At 32.6% G+C, this 25,778-nt stretch overlaps 1 protein-coding gene across 1 annotated transcript in view; it reads right to left on the reverse strand.

Moving 5' to 3' along the window:
• LOC127701965 (scavenger receptor cysteine-rich domain superfamily protein-like) overlaps window positions 1-21,169 on the reverse strand; it is a 61,814-nt gene extending 40,645 nt beyond the window's left edge. The window contains exon 1 of the mRNA XM_052205941.1: window positions 21,061-21,169. Coding sequence (XP_052061901.1) covers window positions 21,061-21,169 — 109 coding nt within the window. The remainder of the gene's footprint in view (window positions 1-21,060) is intronic.
• Between the last annotated feature and the right edge of the window lie 4,609 nt (window positions 21,170-25,778).

A 25,778-nucleotide genomic window follows, 5' to 3' on the forward strand; every position in this document is an offset into this window, starting at 1 on the left:
TCACACATACACACTTGTTATTTGTATAGTTATATTTTTCTGGGACTTTAAGTTTAGATTTTTTTATATCATTTGCTTTTTTTTGAAAGGTAACTAATTTAGTTGAAGTCCCCGGGTGCCGTTTATGGTAGTTTAACGTGTTTGTTCTTACTTTACATATAAACTTCATGATGTTTTCTGATCTTATACATGTTATAAGAGTTTTACATACTGGACAATGTATACAATATATAAATACGAGTATATAGCAATAGCGCAGGCAGACAATCCATGCGCGTACAAAGTATGTGTCATACAATCTGTAACACATGTTTGATAAAAACAGAGAATACCTATACGATGTTAAATAGTCTTTTGGTTTCTCTGTTGTGTTCTCGTAACAAATGGTATACAACAAATTACATACTAACCAATGTCTATATAGCTGTAAATGTACACACTGCGTAATAGTAATACAACAAGTTCTAAAACATAAAGTCATTCGTTTACTACCCGATTTCATTACCGTGTTACATAACTTTTGTTTGTGTACCTTAATACATCTATCTACAAACAGTATCGTCATGTAATAATAATATGAAAACTTATTTATATAAATATGTATTTCTTCAGTTACTTTAATTGAAAGAATTTCAGGTTTATTAGAACAGATTAGACAAGCGGTACTTGTCAGAACAGCTAATGTAAGTATAGCCGTTGTTTTCATTTCTTTAAATACTTTTTGTTGTGATTTTATTACGTTATACTTGTTGCGAATAATGTTTGTTTTGTTACTAAAAATAGTTATGGGAAAACCCATTTTTGAAAGTGTATTTGAGTTACATTTCTTTAAGGTAAATGTGTTGATAAAATACAAAAGTACTGGTATTATTAATGTTAACATTTTTAGAGTTAAATAATTGAGATAGCATTTACTTTTATGTTGATACTGAGTGTATGACATATAAAATACACTTGTGTTATTACGCTTTTGTAATAAATGATAAATGACAATCAAAAAGACTATATACAATATATACAATGACATATTTTTTTTCTTCATTTTTATGTTAAGATAAAAGATATGTTTTAATTATTTGATTAAGTTTTTGAAGACTTGTTTTCTCTATCTTGGTCTGGTGGAGTTCTTCCTTTCAGGGTTTCTTGTCTCCTATTTCGAGTAGTAAATCTGTTAATGTCCAATTGTTTCTGACTTGTTCTTTCCTTTGCTGGTTTATCAGTATTTTTAGTTTTTGAGTCTACACTGTGCGAAATGTTTTCATTTTTTTCTGGCATGTTTTTCTTCTTTTTTTCTTTTTTCATTTCTTGGGCTTGATCTTTTTTGTCGTTTGTGGTTACTTTCCTGTTCTGTTCCAAAATTGCACTTGGTTGTTTAGAAGGATCTGTACATTCATCTGTTGTGTCGCATTCTTGGTTGCTTTGAATTGTAATTTCTTCTATGTGCTCATTTTGTTCTGTTTCTTGTCTTGTAGAGTCATGTACAATAATTTGGTTTTCCTTTTCTTGTTGGTCTTTTGTTTCTTTTTGCTTCATTCTTTCCAAAAAGATGGGACATTCTAAAAATTTGTGGCCTGACTTGTTGCAGCCCCTACACACCCATTCATTGGGACAGTCACTTGTAAAGTGGCCTTTCTGGAGGCATTTACTACAAATAAATAGAGTGTTTTCATCTATCTGTCCAAAGTGTGAAACCCTTGCTAGGTATTTCCCGAATTGCATTGTTTTGGGTAATTGTTTTTCAAATTTCTCACAAAAAAATACTCTGTCTCCTGTCTGGCAGTTTGTCATTTTATTGTCAACTCTCAACCTTTCTCTGTATAATGAAATTACTTTTATGTTTCTCATCTCTAATTCTCTCTGTATCTGGCCATCATCAGCAGACAATGGCACATTCTTTACTCTGACTTTTCTTAGGTTGCTTTTGTAGTTTGGATTGTTTGGGTTGTGGGGAAGAAGGGGGATAGTTTTTCCTCTGAGAACTACTCCTTCACCTAGGAGTTTAAGTCTGTCTTCTTCTGTATCTAGGTATAATCTCCACATTTTGCCTATTCTCTGAATTCCCTTTATGTGTTCTCTTTTTATTGACATTGCCATCCCTTTGAATATTTCTGTGTGGGAAAGCCAGAGTTCTTTGGCTGGGTTTGAGGCTCCAAATACGTCTGTTTCTTTAATGAATATTTGTTTGACACCGTTTGTATCGTTTGTATCATTTGTATCTGTATTAATTGTTAAGTTACCAGCAGTAACTTTTGCATATGTAGGCGCCATGTTGTTTACATTGTCAGTTGAGTCGGATATATTTTGACTGGTTTTTAAGTGTTTATCATCGTAGTATGGGTTGGTTTGCAAAGATTGCCTACTACATATGTCACTTTCCCATTCATTCTCCCAATCTTTAGACATTGTTTTGTTTTGTTTTCACAAAAATTCAATTTTTATATTAGAGTTCTCACCACAAGAGACCTTGGTATCAGGGGCGATAATCAATCAATCCGGAAAAGTATTTTTAACTATTCAGATAAAAGAAAAATGTTTTGATTTTGATTTTCATGTCATTGACACATTTCCACATTCACTCATTATAGGTGTAGATTTTTTTAGAAACAAGCAATGTTACTATTAATTTATCTAGGAAATCTATGGAAAGATCAGATAAATGTGCTAAAATTTGTTCACTTGATATTAATTCAGGTTTAGCTAGATGTATTAAATCTTGTGCATTGCCTGCCAATTCCGAGATAGTTCTAACAGTGCATGTGTCAAGAAGAATCCAAGGTGAGCAAGTACTATTAGAACCCACTCCAAATCTTGAAAAGAAGCAGCTAATGAGTGCATGATGTATAGTTACAGTCAACCAAGGTAAGTCAGTATTTAGAATCATTAATCCAACAAATAAAACCGTACACTTACCAAGACGCTATGTACTTGCAAATGCAAGTAATGTTGATGAACAGTTCATGCAGTCGTTAGATAATGCCAAAGTTAAAAGCATAAACACAATAGAGATTAAGCCGAAAAACACAAATAGAGACAATTTAGAATTCGATTTATCTAAAGCGGAGTTGACGTTAAAGCAAAAGTCGAAACTTCGGACGTTCCTTTGCGAAAACAAGAATGTTTTTTGCAACGAATCTGAAAGAGTTAGGCCAAGCTACATCATTTAAGCATAAGATCGAAACACACGATTCACGGTAAAAATGCCATTTTATCGTCAACCACCACATTTACAGAGGGAAATAGACAGACAAGTACAAGAAATGCAAGACAACAACATTATTGTTCCTTCGACATCTGACTGGTTTTCTCCAGTATTTCTAGTACGCAAGGGCGATGGGTTATATCGATTCGCAATCGATTATCGTAAAGTAAATAGAAAGACGAAATCTATTTATTTTCTGTTGCCAAGGCTTGAGTGTGCCTTCGATGCGATAGGCGCTGCCACAAAGCAACCATGTTCTCAGTACTTGATTTAGCTTCCGGGTATTGGCAAATTCCAAGACCCAGAGACAAGACACAAAGCAGCCTTTATAACACAAAAAGGAATTTACGAATGGCTAAGACTACCATTTGCGTCTTTTTCAATGGTTATGGCGCAAGTTTTAAGGGGAATCAATTGGAAATTTGTCCTATGTTATGTCGACGATATCCTAGATTTCAGCGAAAATTTTGAAACTCATCTAGATCATTTACAGCAACTTTTCAACTGTCTCTCAAGAGCCAACTTAACAATAAAACATTCCAAATGTAATTTTGCAGTTACAGAAGTAAAATATCTCGGTCATTTCATCTCCAAAGAAGGTGTCAAAGTGGACCCAGAGAAAACTTCAGCAGTTGCAACCTTTCCTGAGCCAAAAACGCAAAAGGACGTACGCAGTTTCCTAGGTATGTGCAATTACTATAGAAAATTCGTTCAATCATATTCATAAAATCACTACACCTCTAACCGAATTATTGAAAAGAATTTTTAATTTTGTTGGACACCGCAATGTCGAATTGCATTTGACGATCTAAAGACAAGGCTTACATCATCACAAATACTCGCAAATGCCGACATGAACAAACCTTTTGAAATTATATGTGATACATCAGATTATGCAATAGGACATATGTTAATACAAAAAGACGACCAAAACAGATCAAGAGTAATAGCATACGGAGGACGATCGCTAGGTGCAGCTGAGAGAAAAGAAAATACCATACAACCGAAAAAGAGTATTTAGCTATTGTCAACGCAATCAAAAACCATGAAACATATCTATCCAACAATCGGTTTATAATACATACCGATCACCAAGCCCTTTGCTGGCTCCAAGACACAAAACATAAATCGGGAAGACTCTTACGATAGGCAATAGCGTTACAACATTATATTTTTGATATTAAACATATAAAGGACAAAGACAACACATGTTGCTGATGCATTAGGTAGGCGAACATATCCAGATACACATCCAGATCAAGATCAAATGGAAGATGGTCCGACATCAGCAGACATTTTCACACTGGATAACACAAAAAGAGAAATAAGAAAATTACATTTCTTTTATGACCACGATCCAGATACAGTCATAGCAGCTGTACAAGATGATAACTCGACAGTACAAATAGAACAAAAGGAAGATATAGCTACTTTACAACGCAAATGTCCTGACTTTGAGGACCTCTATGCATACTTGAATGATGGAACTCTCCCAGAAAATAACAAGTTAGCTCGTAAAGTCAACATAGAATCACAACAATATAGTTTACTGAATGTCATTCTTTATCATTGGTACCAAAGACGAACAAAGAAACCAGATGAGCAAGCAAGACAACATCAACAACTGGCACTTCCAAGGGAACTTAGGAATGATGCATTATTAGCTTATCATGATAGTCAAAGTGGAGGCGCACATTTAACAACAAAGCGAGTTTACGAAGCACATAAACTAAAATAGTATTGGCCAAGCATACACCAACAGGTAGATGATTATGTTAGATCATGTGACCGATGTCAAAGGATAAAAACTAGAAACCAAAATCATAAACCACTGACACCTATACCTTTAGCAGACTCATTTAAAAGATAGCACAAATACATTTTAGAGCTCACACAGACAAAAGACGGAGATAGGTACGTTTAACATGTCGTTGATAGTTTTACCAGATGGTGTGAAGCTTTCGCGCTTAAATCACAAAACGCCAACGCCATAGCAAAAGTTGTATATGCAGAGATATTTTGTAGATTTGGTTGTCCAAACCTTTTGCTGAGTGATACGTCGAAACTTGTCAGCGAGCTTAGTGAAACATTTCATGTTAAACGTCAGTACACGTCTTCATATCATCCACAAACAAACTCGACAGTCGAAAGACAAAATTCAACATTAGCGCAATGTTTAAGAGCATATTGTAGTAAAGATCATCATAACAGGTCAAAAATACTACCAGGAATCATGATGGCTTTTAGAATGTCACCAGCAACAGAATCAACTGAATACTCATCATATTACCTACTGTTTGGTAAAGAAATGAACCTACCATTTGATGTAGACATACAACCAAAAGATAACATGGGCAAATAGGCAAATGAACATATCCAATAGGTAATCGAAAAATTAAAAATAGCTAAAGAGATAGCTACAGATAATGTAAATCGTCGTCAAGAAAAGAATAAAGAGCATTATGACAAAAAGGCAAAAGAAACAGATTTTAGGGTTGGGCAAAACGTGTTAATTCGAGTGTACAAAGTTCCCCCAGGACTTTCTCGTAAGTTACCAGACGGACTTTATTTGATAACACAATTGGGACCAAATCACAACTATCCGTTTTATGAATTGCAAAACACGCAAAGTAATGATATCATTGATCAATGCTCAACATTTACTTATTTATCATGACCCGCGTTTATTTAGACGTCAAGATGACATTATAGTCACACCACAGAACAATGATGAAGAAAACGATGATCATCAACCAAATGCAAATAACGCACAAACGGTTAATAATGAAATTGACAAAGAAATCGTAGACGAAACAATGTATGAAGTTGAATGTTTACTCGAAAAGAAAATAATGAACGGAGTTGTTCATTACAAATGCAAATGGAAAGATGGATCAACTCCAATCTTGGAACCAATTAATAACATTGCAGAAAATCTTATCGAAGATTATCATATTAAGTAAACTCAACAAGGTAATCGACGTAAACGAAAAGGTAATCAGACTTATCGTTATCTCAATCAATCCCAGGAGTAAACAAAACTAATTAAGGTAAGTGTCATAATTGCCTCTAAAGCCTTGATGGCAGACTAATGCAGGTAAGTGCAGAATAGTATAGAACATTTACGATTTACATGTGCACCTGGTTGGACTCGATTAGTTCATAAGCGACGTCGCGAATTTTATTTGGCAGTATTTTTTTTTTCTCAAAATTCATTTTTCAAAATTCAGTGTCTGTCAAATATTTAGGTGTCTGATCTACACTTATGTGACTAGCACTATTTTTTTTTCTTTTTATAGGAAATGTAACCAGTCGATTTAGCCTAATGCTAATGTTTATCGTTATGGTCATACTACCACTCAGCATCGTCGGGGAACACATGACAGTGCAAGCAAGCAATGCAGATGAAGATATACACCGACTAAATTATGGTGTACTTTTTCAAAAACAACCATCATTATATTTATCATGCGAATATTGGCTTCACACTTTTGAAGTAGAATTACCTAGCATTTCAATTCAACACATTCCTTAATGCACTTTTGCTGTATAAACTTGTTATTTATTTAACTCAATAATTTTTCATGTTAATGTATTAAAGGAAAACACAATGACATTTACTCATCGAACACTTATGGAAATTTTTGACATGGTCCCAGAAACAAATTTAACCCCACAAAAATGTAAATCTCGTGCTTTACTGCCTTTCATTGGTTCATTCAGTAAAAGTTTCTTTGGAACAGCAACCATGGACGATGTCAACCTTTTGGCTAATCACATAAATAAATTGATAAAAAGAGATAGACAAATGAGTCACGCTTGGAGCAACATGGTTCACACATATCTTCTTTTATGAAAGTAGTAAATCATTGATTTGACAAGTTAAAGGAAGGCATGCAACTAAATCACGAATTGGTAAATCAAATATTGTTTTCAAATAAAAATTTTGAAATCTTGATGACAAATATGTCCATGGTAGCATTCGGACAAATCAGTAAAGCCAATGAAATTCAAGTTCAATTAGTAAATACTCTTTCTTCAATTCAGTCTCTCATAAATGGTAAAATCACACCTCACTTGATCCCAGAACATGTTTTGAAGAAAACAATAAACGGTATTATTAACATCTTGCAAAAAGATTATCCTTAATTTCATTTACTTCAAAACACACCCCTCTATGTATTATCAAAATGCCAAATTCGTTTTAACAAGACATCATTCAAGATTGTATATCACAATGAAATTTCCAATTTCATTATTTTCATCGGCTCTAACATTGTACAAGAATTTGTCTTTTCCTCATCCTATCAGTCAACAGAATACAACAAAGGCTTCTCAAATACTTGATTTACCAAATTATATTGCAATACAGCCTAATCATTGTCATTTTACAACATTTTATTACGAAACCTTGTACAATTGTGATTTTGATAGGATATATATATATACGAGGGAAAAAATTGTCACCCAAGACGAAGTCGCGGATGATAATATTTTCATCGAGTGTGTTAATCACTCGAACACCTTCATCCAAGGGCAGTATGTTTTTTTTGTTATACTGAATGCCTTTGTGACTCAAGTGTGCACTAAGTTATTAGAAGGATGATTGTAAAAAGATAAAAGTAATAAATTAAAATGGTTTACTAATAACAACAACAAAACGACGGAAATGATGAAGAAATAAGAATCGGTAAACCTCGGCCGGAGCGGGTGTTAATTGTTCCGGATCGGCAAACTTTGGGCTCAGCGGGTTTTAATTTTAGGCATTATCAACCGTTGCTAATATTATTACATGTTGCTATGAGTGGGCGGGGCTTATGAAAGGTAAGTGAAAATTAACAAATGCAATGTGTCTAATGAAATGAATGGATAATATAAGAAATTTGCATAAAGTATAAAAATACGAATGAACAGTGTCATGCAAGTTCACGAAACTACATTAACACCTTCTTAAATTCAACTACAATAGATCTGACACATACCACAGTCGATTCCAGCATCTTCAGTGTGACCACAATCTTCTTTACCCCATCCAGGAAATGAGCATGATCCAATATCATTTTCTGCACCTGAGCAGAGTAAATCATCTATCCACATCGGACCTGAACGACTTCCATAATGAGCTTGAGAATATGCTGTAGGATTTCTGTAATAATAACATAGTATTTGTTTGCATTTTATAATTTCATAATCATATTACTTGTCGGTGCTACAAAAACCAAATACAGTACACTGAACTGCAGCCAAGTTTAGCGTTTGGTTCTTCATTGATAACATTTTGGCCTATCACAATCAAACATTTTGTAACGTCCCGTTTCAGTGGCCGAAAGATACAAATACAACAACAATCGTATTGTGCACGTGAATCGACACAGGTGACCGACAATGGAATGTACTATGTTATTACTAAAGTAAAACGAAATGAAAGAATATTTGTTTAATACTGTATCGTCGCCTGATTTTTAAAGAGAGGGGTCGAAATATTATAGGTGTCAGACCACCAATTCACTCCCTCCAATTTTGAACGTATGTAAAAATAGCCCGACTCTGACACAAAATAGTCCTTTTGATGTTATTGTTTACTTAAACTAACCAACAAATTTGCAGAAATGAATCTTTTGGTAAAAGAGAAATATATTGAGACCATTTTGAGCCAAAATTTACTTGTCTATGAGGTTGCATTAATAAGTGAGGATTAATGCGCTCCATAGTATACTAATTTCAGATTTCCAGTAAACCAGGTGTAATTTTTAGTAGTACTTGTCTTCCGAAATGCAGTTCTTTCTTACAAGACTTTAAACAAGGGTTGAAAATTGGCATGTAGAAAGGTGATATATGTACGATTCAGGATATACATGGTTTCTATGAAGTTAAACTTAAGGTAAAATATAAAGAAAGCTGTGAAAATTGCCAAATTTGGTTGAATAAATAGGGATTTTGAATTGGTGTTCTGACACCTTTAAAGCGAAAAGCGGTGAAACCAAAAAATAGGAAAACAATTGATTTTTTTGTCTTAACTGATCATTTAAAATGCAAGTAGCCACATTTAAATTATTTATTTTGTTAAAAGGTCACATTGCAAAATTAGAGCCTTCAACCTAAATTTGTGCTATTTGTAGCTTTTATCACCCTTCCAATACGCATTCATATAGAAAAATTTCTGAAATTGTTATGAATGCACAGATAGTTGTTTCTGTGGTATTAAACATTAAAACATAGGTCGTTTACTACCAAAAAAAAATTGTCGCCATGAAGATATTATAAATTTATTTGATTTTTATCCGTTATATCATTGCGTCATTCCATGTATTTTGCAGATAGCATAGCCTAATGTAAACACTGCATAAACTCAACCCAATCCCATGAATTGTCTAAAATGAAAGTTTTGTTCCTTAAATTTTATTGACTGATAGTAAATAAAAATCGTTTCATAACTGCATTATTGATCAATTAATAGTCTATTACTGACACCTGATGAAAAAAAGGGGGGGGTCAATATTCGTTGACACTTCAATACCTTTGATATTTTACTAAACTCATTGTAAAAGTTGTGCAACGTCTTTAAAGCAGTAGGACAAACAAGGAACAATCAACCAAAATTAATCTTAGTATTGAAAGTTTATGTTCTTGTAATCTGAAATTAAATTTCAAGTATTTTCTATTAAAGGTATACATTACAGTCAGTTTAAATTGAGCTGTGCATTTTGCAATATAGATCGCATTATGCTCAGATAGGATTTTTTTTTTACTACAAATTGACCAAGGATTAAGAATAAGGCAAAACAAAAGACCTCTGATAAACGTTTATGTCTCTTGAGGTGTCAGACCACCAATTCACTCCCTCCAATTTAGAACGTATGTAAAAGTAGGCCTACTCTGACACAAAAATAGTACTTATGAAGTCATTGTTTACTTAAACTAACAAATTGGTCCGAGTACACAGTTATTTCGTAGTGCATTTCTTTTAGACAATAAATGAAAATTAAAAAAATCCCACCTGCGCTTTCTCAATAATATTTTTACAGTGTGTTGTACTACTTTTGGGACAAATTATATTAAAATTATAGAAAACTTCATTGGCTCTAATTCAAAATATGGACAATTTTATGTTAAGGGGGTCTTGAAATCTTTTGACATCTTCTGAAGTGCTTATTTTTAACCTTTTTAAGCTGGACCAAATCACTACTTTACTTTAAAATTCATGACCCAAATTTTTTTACAGTGTAATTTCATCCCCCTACTTGCTATTTGAAGCATAAAACATGGAGAAATAAATTTGGAAGGGGTAATAAAAAAATTGGCAAGTAACACACTGTCCACACTAGGGACTATATTTGTGGACAACGAAAATCAAAGGACGATAACTGTGTACTCGGACCTAATAGGATAGAAAAAATTGTCCAATCTTAATAAAACTTGGTATGACCAAAGCTTAATAAATTATGAGACTGCTTACAAAGTTTCATGGCAATAAGATATATTCTATAGACAATATGATAAATTCTATATTCAACTTTGCGTGTTAAATTTTGACGTTAAAGTTGAAAAATTTCAACTATCAACATTTGAGGCTTTTTAAATTAAAATATTGCAACAAAATACTTTTAAAATGCCTTAATATATAATATATCATGTATTAAAAGCAATAGAGTACTCATTTGATATATCAGACTTAGCATAATTATTAAAATGTCAAATTTATATGAGCCTGTGCCTAAAAATGGAGGTTTTCCAATGAAGGGTGGTCTTACATGAAGATGTAATATTTTCCAGCAATTTTAAATTTTTGAAGCTTTTTGGTTATAAATAATCCTTACATATGTATTTAATGTACTTTAAATGGAAAGAAAACTTACAAATAACATATCATATTAGTTTAAAAGGGTCTTAGGCCAAGTAAGACTGAAAATAATGTAGGGTCAATTTAGGCCGTAGCACATATTTACATTTAAAAATGCATATTAAAGCTATAGGAAATAAAAATGTGTGTCTTTTCTATCATTTCTATACTCAGGTGACATGATACAATAAATCTGAGCACAAAAAGACTCTTGCATTCAACTTTTTTGCAGACAGTCTGGTCTGATACAAAGATTTTTCACTTTTTAGTGAAAAACTTGCAGGCAATTTTAGTCTCAACAGGCTTATATTTGAACCACTTGCTATCCTACAGAAGAAAAGAAAGATATTATGTGAAATGAAACAGGTACAAAAGACATTGTTAAGTGCTTTTTATACAAATTTAGTGAGGTCTTTATTATGGACTTCAATTTTTATGTACCAAGCTCCTCACATTTAACTTGATCCAAACAGGGCGTTAGACGAGGGTCATTTATACAACACATTTTGCACATATTGTCTTAGATAATCATCTTTTCTGTAGATTCAGAGTTCACAAATGAGTAATACAACTGGATTAAAGCATAGAAACACAAATATTGACACATGAAAACCTGTCAGATAGAAAGTCAGAATGCCACTTATGCATCAAAATTGAAAAAGCTATGAAATGCTTATTTTGACCATATAATGCCAAAATTGGTCATTTTTGCAGAAATTCTATCAAATAAAAGTTTAAATCCTTTAGTTTCATGCTATTTGACAAATTGACACCATCAAATCATTCAGGAAAGTTGACAAAGTACAGATTCTATATTTCCTGATTTCACCTCTTAGGTCCGAGTACACAGTTATTTCGTAGTGCATTTCTTTTTGACAATAAATGAAAATTAAAAAAATCCCACCTGCGCTTTCTCAATAATAATTTTACAGTGTGTTGTACTACTTTTGGGACAAATTATATCAAAAATATAGAAAACTTCATCGGCTCTAACTCAAAATATGGACAATTTTATGTTAAGGGGGTCTTGAAATCTTTTGACATCTTCTGAAGTGCTTATTTTTAACCTTTTTCAGCTGGACCAAATCACTACTTTACTTTAAAATTCATGACCCAAATTTTTTTACAGTGTAATTTCATCCCCCTACTTGCTATTTGAGGCATAAAACATGGAGAAATAAATTTGGAAGGGGTAATAAAAAAATTGGCAAGTAACACATTGTCCACACTAAGGACTATATTTGTGGACAACGAAAATCAAAGGACGATAACTGTGTACTCGGACCAATTTGCAGAAATGAAACTTTTGGTGATAGAAAAATATATTTAGACCATTTTGAGCTAAAATTTACTTGTCTATGAGTTTGCATTAAAATTGAGGATTAGTGCGCTCCATAGTATACTAATATCAGATTTACAGAAAACCTGGAGTACATTTAGTAGTACTTGTCTTCCGAAAGGCAGTTCTTTCTTACAAGACTTTAAACATGTGTGGAAAATTGGCATGTAGAAAGGTGATACATGTACAATTCAGGATATACCTGGTTTCTGTGAAGTTAAACTTAAGGTAAAATATAAAGAAAGCTGTGAAAATAGCAAAATTTGGTTGAATGAAGAGATTTTGAATTGGTGGTCTGACACCAATAATTGCCAGTTGTCTGTAGTAATGTTCTTTATGCAACAACAAAATTATCATGTACCGGATTTTCAATAATATAAGGATAAATGTATGTATCAATTTTATACGGATAAATGCATGTACCACTATTAGTTTCCTTTCATACTGACGGGATACAATCAACTTCATATCCTAGGTTATTGTCTTGGTATGTCAAAAAAATTTAAAATGTCGTAATTATGTATATAATTAGGATATCATAACAATAATACATTATAGGTTGCACATTTCTCTTCTGTTTTCATTCTTTACAACGGACATACAGTTTCTTAGCGTTTGGTCGTTCATAAATAACATTTTTACTAATCACGAACAAAACAAATCGTAATGTACTATTCATTCACCGATAGATACAAGCAAAACAACAATATGAATATTTGTATTGTACAAGTGAATGATTACAATTACGGAAATAAAATGAATTGAATGCATATCTGTTTTAAAAAGGGTTGAAATGTTACACTGGCGGGAATGTTGCTTCTGCTTGTGTTGAACAAAAAAACAAAATATTTATTAGAAATGTCGTTGTTTATAGGAACAATATAAATATACTGTTTGAATTTGAATTGGATGCAAATTTGTCTTTTTATTTCAAACTACGATGAACCTAGAGCTTTGCAGAACATTTGCGAGCGTGTCTCTTTTTTTTTATATAGATGCATAATTGATAATGAATGAAATTGAAATATTTAAAAAAAATATCGCATTTTATTTCAAAAGTGAGGGCAATGCTAATGTCTGTAAGAAGTTATCCCCTTGTAATATGAAATTTCTCTTGGTTAAAATGCACAAGTCACAATGCAATCAATAATTATCAGCGGATTCAGATGTAGGGTACTTTTCCACAAACTAAGTACAAGTTCACAGAGAAACATACAATATCAATAAAAATACGATAAAATTGAAGTTAAACAAATGCAGTATGTTTTTTCTAAGATGAAGTATAAAATTATACAAGTATAATAAACTGTTAAACGACATATACAGACATTAAGGGTGACAAAAGACAAGTACAAGGGGGGACTAAACTTTTTATTTTAAAATACACTTACTGAATAAACACACTTTTTAAAACTGAATATTTACAATTACCAAACAGTGAGTTAATTGACATAATACTTGGTCTATGTAAATGTTTACAAAGATAATTTACGTTCCATTTTCAACAGAGAACAGCAAAACAAATATTACTTATAAATCCATCACCTATATCGTCGTAGTTACATAAAGTACAATTCCTTTCGCTGCGGTTAATGTTTGCCATCTCCATTTTTCTATAAACAAAGCATGATTACCTGCTCTGAAGTTACATAGAATAAAAATATGTTTGTAGTAACCCATCTTTCTCGAGATTTTTTTTCACAGTCAAGTAAACTGAATCAGAAAAAATTCACACCGTCCAAAGTCAAATCCATAAAATCCTAAGCTTCCCTGCTTTTAAAAATTACTGGATTATGCCATGATGCAACTTTTAGTTGTTCTTATAATTGGTCATGGTGGTTCCCTTTTTCTTAACAGTTTGTATATATGTAGTTTCATATTTTAAAAGAGTTAAGAATAATTGAGCCTAATTTAAATTTCTAGGAGAAGACTGTGATATAATGACGAGAGAATATGAAATATGAATGGTTATTTTTGTCGTTAATTACGGTCTCATTTACGTCTATCCAACATCACCGAGTCATTACATTCATATTTTATAATTTTGTCAAAATGCTAAACACAACATGATGTAACTTAGCAGATTGAACTGGTGCACAAGATTAATCCAGAACTATTTGAGAGAAGAAAGTTGGATTCGATATTTCGCCGTGAAAAAAAATTAAGAGCCCTTCTTATGAAATTCAAAAATATAAGACGAAGGACCTTTATATTGCACAAAATTTAAAATTTTAATATAAACAAATTTTACATGTACATGTATTTAGGTAGAATTGTCATTAGATAATCAAGTACGCAATCCTTTACGCAATCAACCCTTTCAATTTTTGGTCGTTTATAGTATGCGTGTTCTTTTTTCGCAGGTGTGCTTGGGCGGGGCTTGCCAGTTTATTCGAGGTGGAAGGTTTAAATTGACCAATGACAACGATCGTTCCTTTTTGAGTTGATCTAATAAAGTTTGTTTGACTGATTATGTCGCACGACCTTTCGCTAAGCTTGGCCTCAGTTTAGTGTTTTACATGAATTGCATACTGTTGTAATATTAAATTGATTAAAAGTAGTGTGGTGTAAACTTCAATGAGACAGCAACAAAATGACTCTATAGATAGGTTCTTTCCGGACAAAAGTATTCCTTTTCATTGAAATATTGTTTTAGCCATGAATGTTCTATTAAATTTGTTGGTGTTTTACTAAATATATTTTAAAGTTTGTTGATACTTAACAAACAATGTATGGCAATTATGACCATACGCATGGCAGTTTATAGAATGTATTTTCATCTTCGAAAAAGTATATTAACCGATAAGTGGACCTGAGTTCAGTATAGCTGAGAAAAGACCGAACGTTTCATAAACTACCATTGCATATGTTTCTACGATGTATATTATACATGACTGTATAAGTGTTTGAAAGAGACATGCGAATTTTATTTGAAACTGCGATATTTTCCTACATCATATCTTTGTTTCAATGTTTTATTCTAACATGACAAAATAATTTCAAATATTTAGAATAAAATACTTCTTCTATTTCGCACATGTATTGTATTGTTATAATGTGTTATATATATAATACATTGTCTACCTATCTACTAGAGTTTTCGATATCAATGCAAACACAAAAAAATAAGTCGAAATCGTAAAGAGAATAAATCTTATAAATTATATGATAATTTGAGTGAAAATGAAAAGAAGTTAGACATTGAAATGATAAGCATTATACCCTGCAAGATTTATTTAATTTTAGATTAGTTGCAAGATTCTTGACACTTTATTTAAGTTGTAAGATATAACACAATAACTCGCATTTTACCCTGATGTTTTTGTTTGCAATTACAGTCATATTGATTGATTGACCACAACGAGAAAACCAACTATCTGTTTAATAAATGATGATGATTTTGCCCATTTTTGATTGAAATTTGTCCTGTGTTTCAGATGAAAAAGTTTAGAAACACAGACGTTAACTTGAGACAATAGCAGATTTGACCCATTGGCGAGTTAAAAGTTAAGCCAAAGAAAACATAAGACTTCGCAGCAGTCATGTGCAAAACGTAAATTGCTTATAACTTTATTATCGTCCATGTATATAGAATCAAAAACTCATAAATTTATTGATGCTACTTACAGACTGTGATGCCCAATCATTTTACAAACTACTTTTGCGTCATTCACATCAAAATTATCGTCGCAAATAGTACCCCATTGGTTTTCGTGGTAAACTTGAATAGTTCCTTGTCCTGCGTTAGATCCACCACTAAGTGAAATTCGAGAGTCTGATGTGATAAAAAAAAAGACAGACGTAAGAATTTCCGTAAGTTTAGACGGTCATTATGAATATATCAACGAGGGAAATCAGGCTTCCTTATACATAATGTAAAATTTGCATATTTATAACTTGTTCTCAACGATTGATGGTATATAAAGTTATATTCGGACAATATAATTTCATATATTTGCTGATACATACTTTCTCCATGTACTTGTGCCTAGTAGGAAATCTTTGCATCGCTTATCTTTTCTTAAATCTTAAGTTTTGTCATCCATTAGTATAATATAAAACAATATTGTTTTTATATGCCAAAATTATTCTTTGGAATTTCTACATGTTGGTTACGTATTTGGAATTCACAGAAAACTGGCTATCCACTAATATCCTACTACCATTCACGAAAGACGAGACTGAAGAAAATCACAAATCCAACCTTCTTTTATATTAACATTAAAACAAAAAGGACGATGGAAATCTCTAGTCTTTTTAACGGATACCTAAACTTTACAAAAATCCATATAAAAATTTTTTTTATATAAAGCCGGGCCATCAAGATGTTTTACTTATCATTTTTCTTATCACTACCATTATTTCTACAATAAAAGATGGTCCTCAGAAATATTGTGATGAGGCAACTTCAACCAGCGATGTCAACCAGATTCTCATAAAAGTTCAAGGAACTACTTCAAAAAATATTTGATTTTTCTACGCTTGACACTACTATTCTACATGCTTATTTTGAAAGATCTACTACATCGTCTCATAAGACATATATTTTCTACAAAAAGAGGGATTAGATTTTTGCCATGGTACTGTCTGTTTTAATTGGTCCCTTGGTATCTTCTTTCTCCTTTTGAAAAATTTAAACGCTGGAATCGTTTAGTAATTGGTGAATTGATATCTTAACAGACAGTCGGTAATTAGATTGGTACTAATATTGCACTCTACTGACTGATTCATTTTTTTCATATGAAGCAGAATTCATACAGAAACTTCTCTAAGACAAAATGAAAAACCATCTTGCAAAGTTGTGAAATTTGTTTTTCAGGTGTATTTATAACGTTTTGTCCCTCAATAACTAACATAAATGGTTGCATCTCATTACTCAGTGAATTTGAAATTAAGGATACCACCGAATTAGAAGGTCTGCTTAATATTTTAATCTTTCCCCAACTATTGCCATAGATGGATAACTTCAAAACAAAATTTATTAGTACTTTCAAATTGTCAAAACATACCATTTCTCATCAGTAACATACCCTCTAAATCATCGTATGGCGTTTACATATCCCAACTAACGCTTGTGCATGTTTACACACACTATACGGACCACACTAACAGGGGTGTGATTCCTACTCAAACATGCTCAAACATAATTGCGAAGAAGAACGACTGAAATCGATACTATATAAGTTTTAGGCTTGGCCGATATAATGTGAGTATGCTTCCATAGTAAGTAAAAAATGTAAGGAAGTTATTTTCAACAGAAAAATGTTTAGATGCTCAATTTTCTTGGAAAACATAGAACATGGACTATCTTTAAAAATTCTGAATATGATAACTATGTTAAAGATGGAAGATTTTTTTATGACTTCTACAGGTGATCGTAAATTTTAATCCCTCACATACAACACGATTCTATCTCTTTAATTTATCACAGTAAAAAATGAATCAAAAATATTATTTTATTGCATGGACCGGATGCATTAAATAGACCTAGATCTTTCAATCGTCATGAAATTAAGAACAAAGTAAGTTAATATGTAAATACATATACTATGAGGAGGAATTTGTGGAAACATTTTGTCTGCAATATCTACGTAGGGGTCAAAATACCTGTTTGATATTCAACATATATTGTAAAAGACTACCGGGGCCGCTTAAACAACAATGAGACCTTCCTGATCTTTCAATATCTATAAAATGCTGGTTACAGCTAGGCTAGGCCTATATATTAGTACTTTAAAAAAATATTTCTGAAAAATTTCATTTTCGATATGAACGGTGGACTTAACAATAAAAAATCAACTAAAATCGGCGGAAAAGTGCCAGGTGCGTTTGATAGAACTGTTTAATCTGTTAGTTGTAATAAAATTTCTCTTGATGTCATTAGTTTCTATATATTACTTATGTATCCCGTCATATTTTGAACCACACAATTATTTTATTTATTAATATTACTTTTACTGTTAAGTCTGTTTTTTGTGATATCCATTTTACGTGACTCTGTACTTATGTATCCCGTCATACTTTGAACGACAAAATTATTTTATGTCTACCTGTGAGAATTTCAAACGCGCGGTTGTACGCCAGTACTTAAAGGTTACAAGGAAGTAATTATTTACATAGGCGACAATGGTAGCCTTTTTTGGTCCTGCGTTTTCACTATCAAAGATCCATAGAAAAAAATGTCGAATTCTGAATTATCAACATCTTTGGGTGTAATTGAAACTGCAAAACACATATGGTGCCGCAGCTTTTTTGATAGAAAAATTGCATTTTTTAAGGGTACTCAACGGTTCCGGAATTTTCGAAATAGTATAAACGAAGAACACCCCTTGCTAAATTTGGCACAGAAAATGTTGCTCGTCACAGAGAGTTTTCTCTAAATTTCTCGCTATTTCTACACCAATGGCCAACACTCATTTCTCACTATTTCAATTTTGATTTCTAAGTACAAGGGCAGCAGAAAATAAATTTACTTCTACCTATTATCTTGGATGTAAAATCTAGGTGGCGCCAGTTATCTTTATTTACTTCCTTTTAACCTAAAACCTTCCATCCTTTATGGGTGGATTTTACATAGATAAATAAAATTTTATGTAGATAAATAAAATCGTATACTAATAAAAAAGCAAAATGAGGATGTTAAATTTGATGTATGCCTTTTTGTGCTTCTTCGTTACATTTTTTTCTTTTTAAAGTGATTAAGATGATAACGCAATGTTGACTGCTGTACTCCTATTTTTGACATTTTTTCCTATTGTGTCTGTTTGTTTCGTTCACGCATCGTTGTCAATATAATGGAATTTGATGCGACTGTCATACAATTGAGAGGTTTCGCTAGCTATACAACCAGGTTCAATCCACCATTTTCTACATAAGAAAATGCCTGTACCAAGTCAGGAATATGACAGTTGTTATCCATTCGTTTGATGTGGTTGAGCTTTTGATTTTGCCATTTGATTAGGGACTTTTCCTTTTTGAATTTTCCTCGGAGTTCAGTATTTTTGTGATTTTACCTTTTAGCTAACTCCATGCATATGCATGATGATTGAATGATCAGGAAGGTCTTGGCATTAAACTGGGCCCTTTTACCTGAATTTTCGACGATTTGATATTAAAAAGGGACACTTTAAGCTTTTTTGACAAATTAAGATACTACTAGCATCTGTATCTATATCTAATATTTAAATTGAGAATGGAAACGCGGAATGTGTCAAAGTGACAACAACCCGACGAAAAAGCCGGAAACAGCTTAAGGCTATCAATGGGTCTTCAACACAGCGAGAAATTTTCGCACCCGGAGGCGGGCTTTAGCTGGCCCCTTAACAGTAATGTACACTAGTTTAGAGAAAATGGACGTCATTCTAAACTCCGAAACATATAAATGAACCAAAACTTTAAACACTTACAAGACTAACAAAAGACAGAGGTTCCTGACTTGGGACAGGCGCAAAAATGTGGCGGGGTTAAAAATAGTTTGTGAGATCTCAACCCTCCCCCTATACATCTAGGCAATGTAGAATTAACAAACACCCAGCACTACGTACAGTAAAATGCAGTTCAAAAGAAGTCCGAGTCCGATGTTAGTATAGAAGACACTAAGCAAAATGACAATGATCAACATAAATAAACAAACGACTACCAGCAGTTACTGACATGCTAGCTCCAGACCTCAATTAAACTGATTGAAAGATTATATCTTAATCATAAAAAAATCAAACACAATCCCTCCGATGCAAAGACACTATGAGTGAATCAATATTAATTGCAAAAAATACCATCTTTAACGACCTGACAACAGTATCGTAACTATATCCCTTCTGAACAAGTCTAGTCTAGTCTAGTTATTAGCCAAATGTTATTGATATCGAAAGACCATGAAAGTCTTACGGTCATTTTTTCGGTCTCGCTTGGTCTTTTGTGATATATTTAAAATGTCAAACTGGCACTTTCAGTACGGAAGTTTCATATCGAAGACAAAAAGTTTTGAAAATGTTCTTTTTATGTTTTCCATAGTTTATCTATTTACATTTTTCATATGTTTTTATAGATTCCTTTCTTTTTGTAAATTGGGAATATCATGTTTTGAAAGTAAATCTGCGATTGCATTTTTTGATAAAAAAATCTTTCAATAACTATAAAGAGAAAATTGTGATTTACGCTAGCTGCCGGTTTGATATTGAATATCTAATAACGATTAACGGACCGGTCGCTAACTTCATTCATACTTATCCCATATATTTTACAAGTACACAAAATATATCCTATTCCATAGGGTTTAACGATGATTTAGCAAATACATTCCAACTCCGCAAAGGGCTAGCAAAAATTTTATAATTACATTCGCGGTATTAAATTTACTGCACCGGGTGCGTCTTTCGGCAATTAATGCTCGAGGCTAAAATATATATCGAAATCCGAATACTAATACAAACGTTGAAGAAACGTTGGAAAAAAAACAAAAAAGTGCGATTAAAGGTAAGGCCAAACCCGGACATGTAATAAGAGCAATGCATGAGGGGGATATTTCCTTAATTCAAAAGATTGATTAATCATTAATTTTCAATAATCAATTATCTATTTTCTCTCGCACATCAAATTCAAAGCTTATAAATGATTTAGATTTTTTAGTTTCTTATTATACTACTACAAATGATAACAGTAATGATTTATACAATACATTACCACAATCAACACCAACATCCTGGCCATGGCCGCAGTTTGTTTTTCCCCATCCAGCAAATTTACAGTCGCCCAAATCGTTTTCAGTTCCGTCACATGCTAAATCATCCATCCAAATTTTACCTGTTCCCAGGTGATATCCTGCAGAATTGTGGATGCGATAATTTCTAAAAGTATTAAATAAAAGATATTTTCACAAATATTCCAAAAAAATATTTTTACACTTTTATAGTAGAGTATGTCATCTAAACACTTTATAAAAGCATAGCTTAGACAATGAGATTTTCGGAAGACGACGGAACTATCCATTAAGCTAAATATAGACTGAACTGACACGATTTATATTTTACATCAAACTTAGACTTTCAATGTTTAAAATATCAAACACAAAACAGAAATTGTATTTTCATCGTCTATCTTAAATAATCTGAATCATGCTAATGCCTCAGCAAAAACACACATTTAAAAAAGCTAAAATAGAAAATGGTTTGTGCCGAGAGACATATAAGATAGAAAAGCATTCTTCTAATCTTGAGATATCTAATGATTTTTGGCATTTCACTAAATAAAATTTAAAATTATTTAATTGTCTTTCCAAAAGTTCTCTAATACCTGACACAAAACTTTTACATACTATTGGACCCTGTGGAGGACTATGTCAGACTCTAGATCTTATACCGTTCATTCATAGAATTTAGATAGTAACGCTCATGCTATATCTTCTCCTCAGAGACTCTAATGTTGATAGGCATGTGTCCTTCATCCTTGATGTAATGTGTTGTTAACCCTGAGACAAAGCCCCAAACAATATCGTTTTCGTCTGTGAATAATATTATATACACTGAATAACAACCAAAGGTAGCGAACGGGGACCAGCCTTCACTGCATTGGATGCCCAAATTACAGAGGTGACCATACAAATTCAGATTATCAGGTGGGTAAAAACCTCAAAAGACTCTTTCCAATTTTATTGATGATGTTATGTTAGTAAACATTTCAGTGTTTATTGACTATGTTAAACGCATATATCCAATCGAATTTGAAATAAAAAAAATAGCACTTTTAATTCTGCTTCATATCTTGAATTACATCAAGAAATTGATCGGAAGAGAAGTAATAAGCAGTTCGTTTTTATTTTATTTTTGCTCAAATTTTATTAATATTTAGCTATTAGAAAAACCTTAAATTGCCGAGAAAAGCAACTTAGAGATTTATCAAAGAAACCCATTTTCAAGGGAAATTCAAAGGAGAAAAATTCCTATTACACCATATATAATCATTGGACAAAGTATTCATTTTATCTCATGTACATTCTTTTTACATAAACTACATTTTGTAGCTGTATTTTCAACAATACAAGATTGATAGAAGTGTCGGTCATTACACGAATTTGACCATGCTAAATTGTTGAAAGGCCTTACTGTGACTTTGAGATGAGGAACAGCAATAAAAGTGCTGTTCCTTTGCTTTTCGTGTGTGTGTGTTTTTTTTTATGAGCATGAACTGATTTTGTGTCATGGATGGATACCCCATATCCTTTTTTTTCTATTAAATACATGTTATCAACCAAAGGTATCAATCATAAAAATGAAGGCTTCATTGTTCGTCTTTCGTTTAACAGATTTGAATAAAAAAAATCCATTTCATTGTTTATGATATATTTTGTTTTCCATACAATCTATTATGTAATAAAACGCACCGTATCTAAAAGTTTAAAATTAATACCTGCATAAATGATGCCTGAAATAGTAAGTGTTTCTGATTTTCATTTTTGTACAAAATTCCCGGTTTCTAAAATATTTCTTGCCATACTTCTTCCACAAGTTTACAGTGTTGAAAATATTAAACAATGATTCTTCCTCATCACAAAAATATAAATTTCTGTTTCAACTATTCGTTGTTGTTGAAATATATATCTTTTGTGTCTTTAAATATAATGTTATTTCAAAATCAGTTTATCGATGTGCAACACTGGAAAATCAATTTGTAAATAATAATACAACTAAAAGATAAATACATTACGAAATCGCGTGAAATCTAAACAGAAAAAGACCCAGTCCGTCGACAGGGTAGGCACCCCTACATACCCATCATGCGAATCCATACTCAGTCACATAGAGAGTAAGCCACAATCGGTCAATTTTCCTATTTAATAAATGATATGCTTGATTAATCTTTTCAATTCAATTCCTTCCTTAGTAAAAGCAATCACGGAGCACATGAGATCACTCTCATTTTTGGTGGACTTCATATTGCTTCGTCTTCAGTTTTAGACATTGTCAATTTCTCTGGATTTTCAGTTTTAAATATTCCTTTCGTATCTTCCGCCTCTTTTTTTAAACCACTAATTTCCTGCTTTATAATATTTATGCTCGTTTTCTATATAAATCATAACTTCAAGTATTTGGTTGGTATTCCTATGTAGACTATTTACGCCTTTCTTTTGTCAGATCAATTGTTTTATTTTTATGTATTCACTCGGGGTTTTTTTATACCTTGATTTGTATCTTCTTAATTGATTTATGATATTTAAACATCGGTAAATTACTGTTCGCTCTAATGAATCACGGTCCATCACTGATCTTTTCAAAGAACCAATGAAACACCACTCGAAAACTATATTGTGCAATACGTGCACATAATAGAATTATACATTTTAGTACCAAGTAAAATAACAAAACTACCGAACTCCAAGAAAAATTCAAGACGGAAATCCCTTATTAAATAGCGAAATCAAAAATTCAAACACATCAAACGAGTGGAAAACCACTGTCATATTCCTGATATAGTACAGTCATTTCCTTGTGTAGAAATTTGTGGATTAAACATTAAATTATGACTTTCTTCAAACGCTCTGAGCACACACCCATAATAAAATACAAATACATTGCATGTCAGCTGATAGGCAACGTCATGATTTATTTGGGCTTTTCCATGTCGTATGCGCTTTATGGATGAGTTGCCAGTTGTCAATCGGTGTAAATGGCGTCATTGAATGATGACGTGAAAATAAAAGCTTTCAACGGGAAAATGTACGAATTTGAAACTGAAAGTCATTAAAACATGAGAACATAAACATACGATGATAGGAATTGAACGAAATCCATTTTCGTAAATACTAATGTAAAATAATCATGTAACGTTGTCCATACCTGCCGAAGAAGGTTAACTAATTCAGATTTCCTGGTCTTTTAAGACAATAGAAATAGTATGTTTAATTAAGGGAACAGTAAATATTTGCCTTAACCTAGAGCGTTCTGATCCAAACAAATAAAAATAATTCATAGGGCTTTAATTTATATTGATTTTATACAGGTTGGACCTTAATGCTCACCATCGGTCGTGATACAATATTTAGCAATTAGCTCCAACCCTTGCAAAAATCAATATAAATTCAAGCTCCCATGAACTGTTTCATAATTATCTCCTAATAACTGACAGCTGAATGTAGCAATTGTGCCGATTAACATTTAGCGAATAAAAGCAAACATTTCGGACAAAATTGAATGAGCATACACCTAGATACACATGGCTGTACGTCAGATATAACATAGAGTTTTGGAAAACCTTTTCCTACAGTAACATTGGTTCTCAACGCTCTCTAACTGCGTACTCAACTTGGCCTTGATAACTTTTTGATCCGAGGGTCACTGGTGAGTCTTTGTAGACAAAACGCGCGCCTGGCGTAGAAAATTGAAATGAGTTTATTTACAACTACTGGATGTCACTTCCGGTGGAGGCTTATCCCCAAGGGTATCACTAGCCCCGAAGTCAGCACTTCTGTGTAGACTTGAATTTTCATTGAAATAGTCATTTCAATTGATATTTTATAGTGTGTCTTTCTATGTTGTGATGTTACACTTTTGTTTCAGGTAGGGTGAAGGTTGGCGCCTTTTAAAACGCTTAACCCCGCCATATTCTATATGTGCCTGTCCCAAGTCAGAAGCCTGTAATTGAGGGGTTGTCTTTGTTGCTATTTCTCATATTTGTTTTTCGTTTATTGTTTTGCATAGTTTGTTCTTATGTTTTACCGTTACATCACTGTCCTAGGTTAGTGGGAGGGTTTGGCGCCAAAAACCTAGTTCAAACCCGCTGCATTTGTTTGCACCTGTCCTAAGTCAGGAACCTGATGTTCAGTGGTTGTCGTGTGTTTATGTGGTTCATAAGTGTTTCTCGTTTCTCGTTTTTTATATAGATTAGACCGTTGGTTTTCCTATTTAAATGGTTTTACACTAGTCATTTTTGGGGCCCTTTATAGATTGCTGTTCGGTGTGAGCAAAGGCTCCGTTTTGAAGGCCGTACTTTGACCTTTAATGGTTTACTTTTACAATTTGTGACTTGGATGGAGAGTTGTCTCATTGGCACTCATACCACTTATGTACATATCTTCTTATGTCTATATAATTATAAATCAACTGATTATAAAACTTTGATTTTTTCGAAACACTAAGGGTGTTTTACCCCAGGAATAGATTACCTTAGCTGTATTGGACAAAACCTTTCAGACGTTTTGGTCCTCAATGATCTTCATCTTCGTACTTTATTTGGTCTTTTTAACTTTTTTGAATCGAGCGTCACGGATGAATCTTTTGTAGACGAAAAGCACGTCTGGCGTACAAAATTGTAATCCTGGTATATATAATGTGTTTATTCAATCCTGGCATCAATGATGAGATTACTGCACATCAATTCATAAAAGGCAAAATATCCATAATTTTAAC

This window comes from Mytilus californianus, unplaced genomic scaffold, assembly GCF_021869535.1.
Source record: "Mytilus californianus isolate M0D057914Y unplaced genomic scaffold, xbMytCali1.0.p SCAF_5, whole genome shotgun sequence".
Lineage (NCBI taxonomy): Eukaryota > Metazoa > Mollusca > Bivalvia > Mytilida > Mytilidae > Mytilus > Mytilus californianus.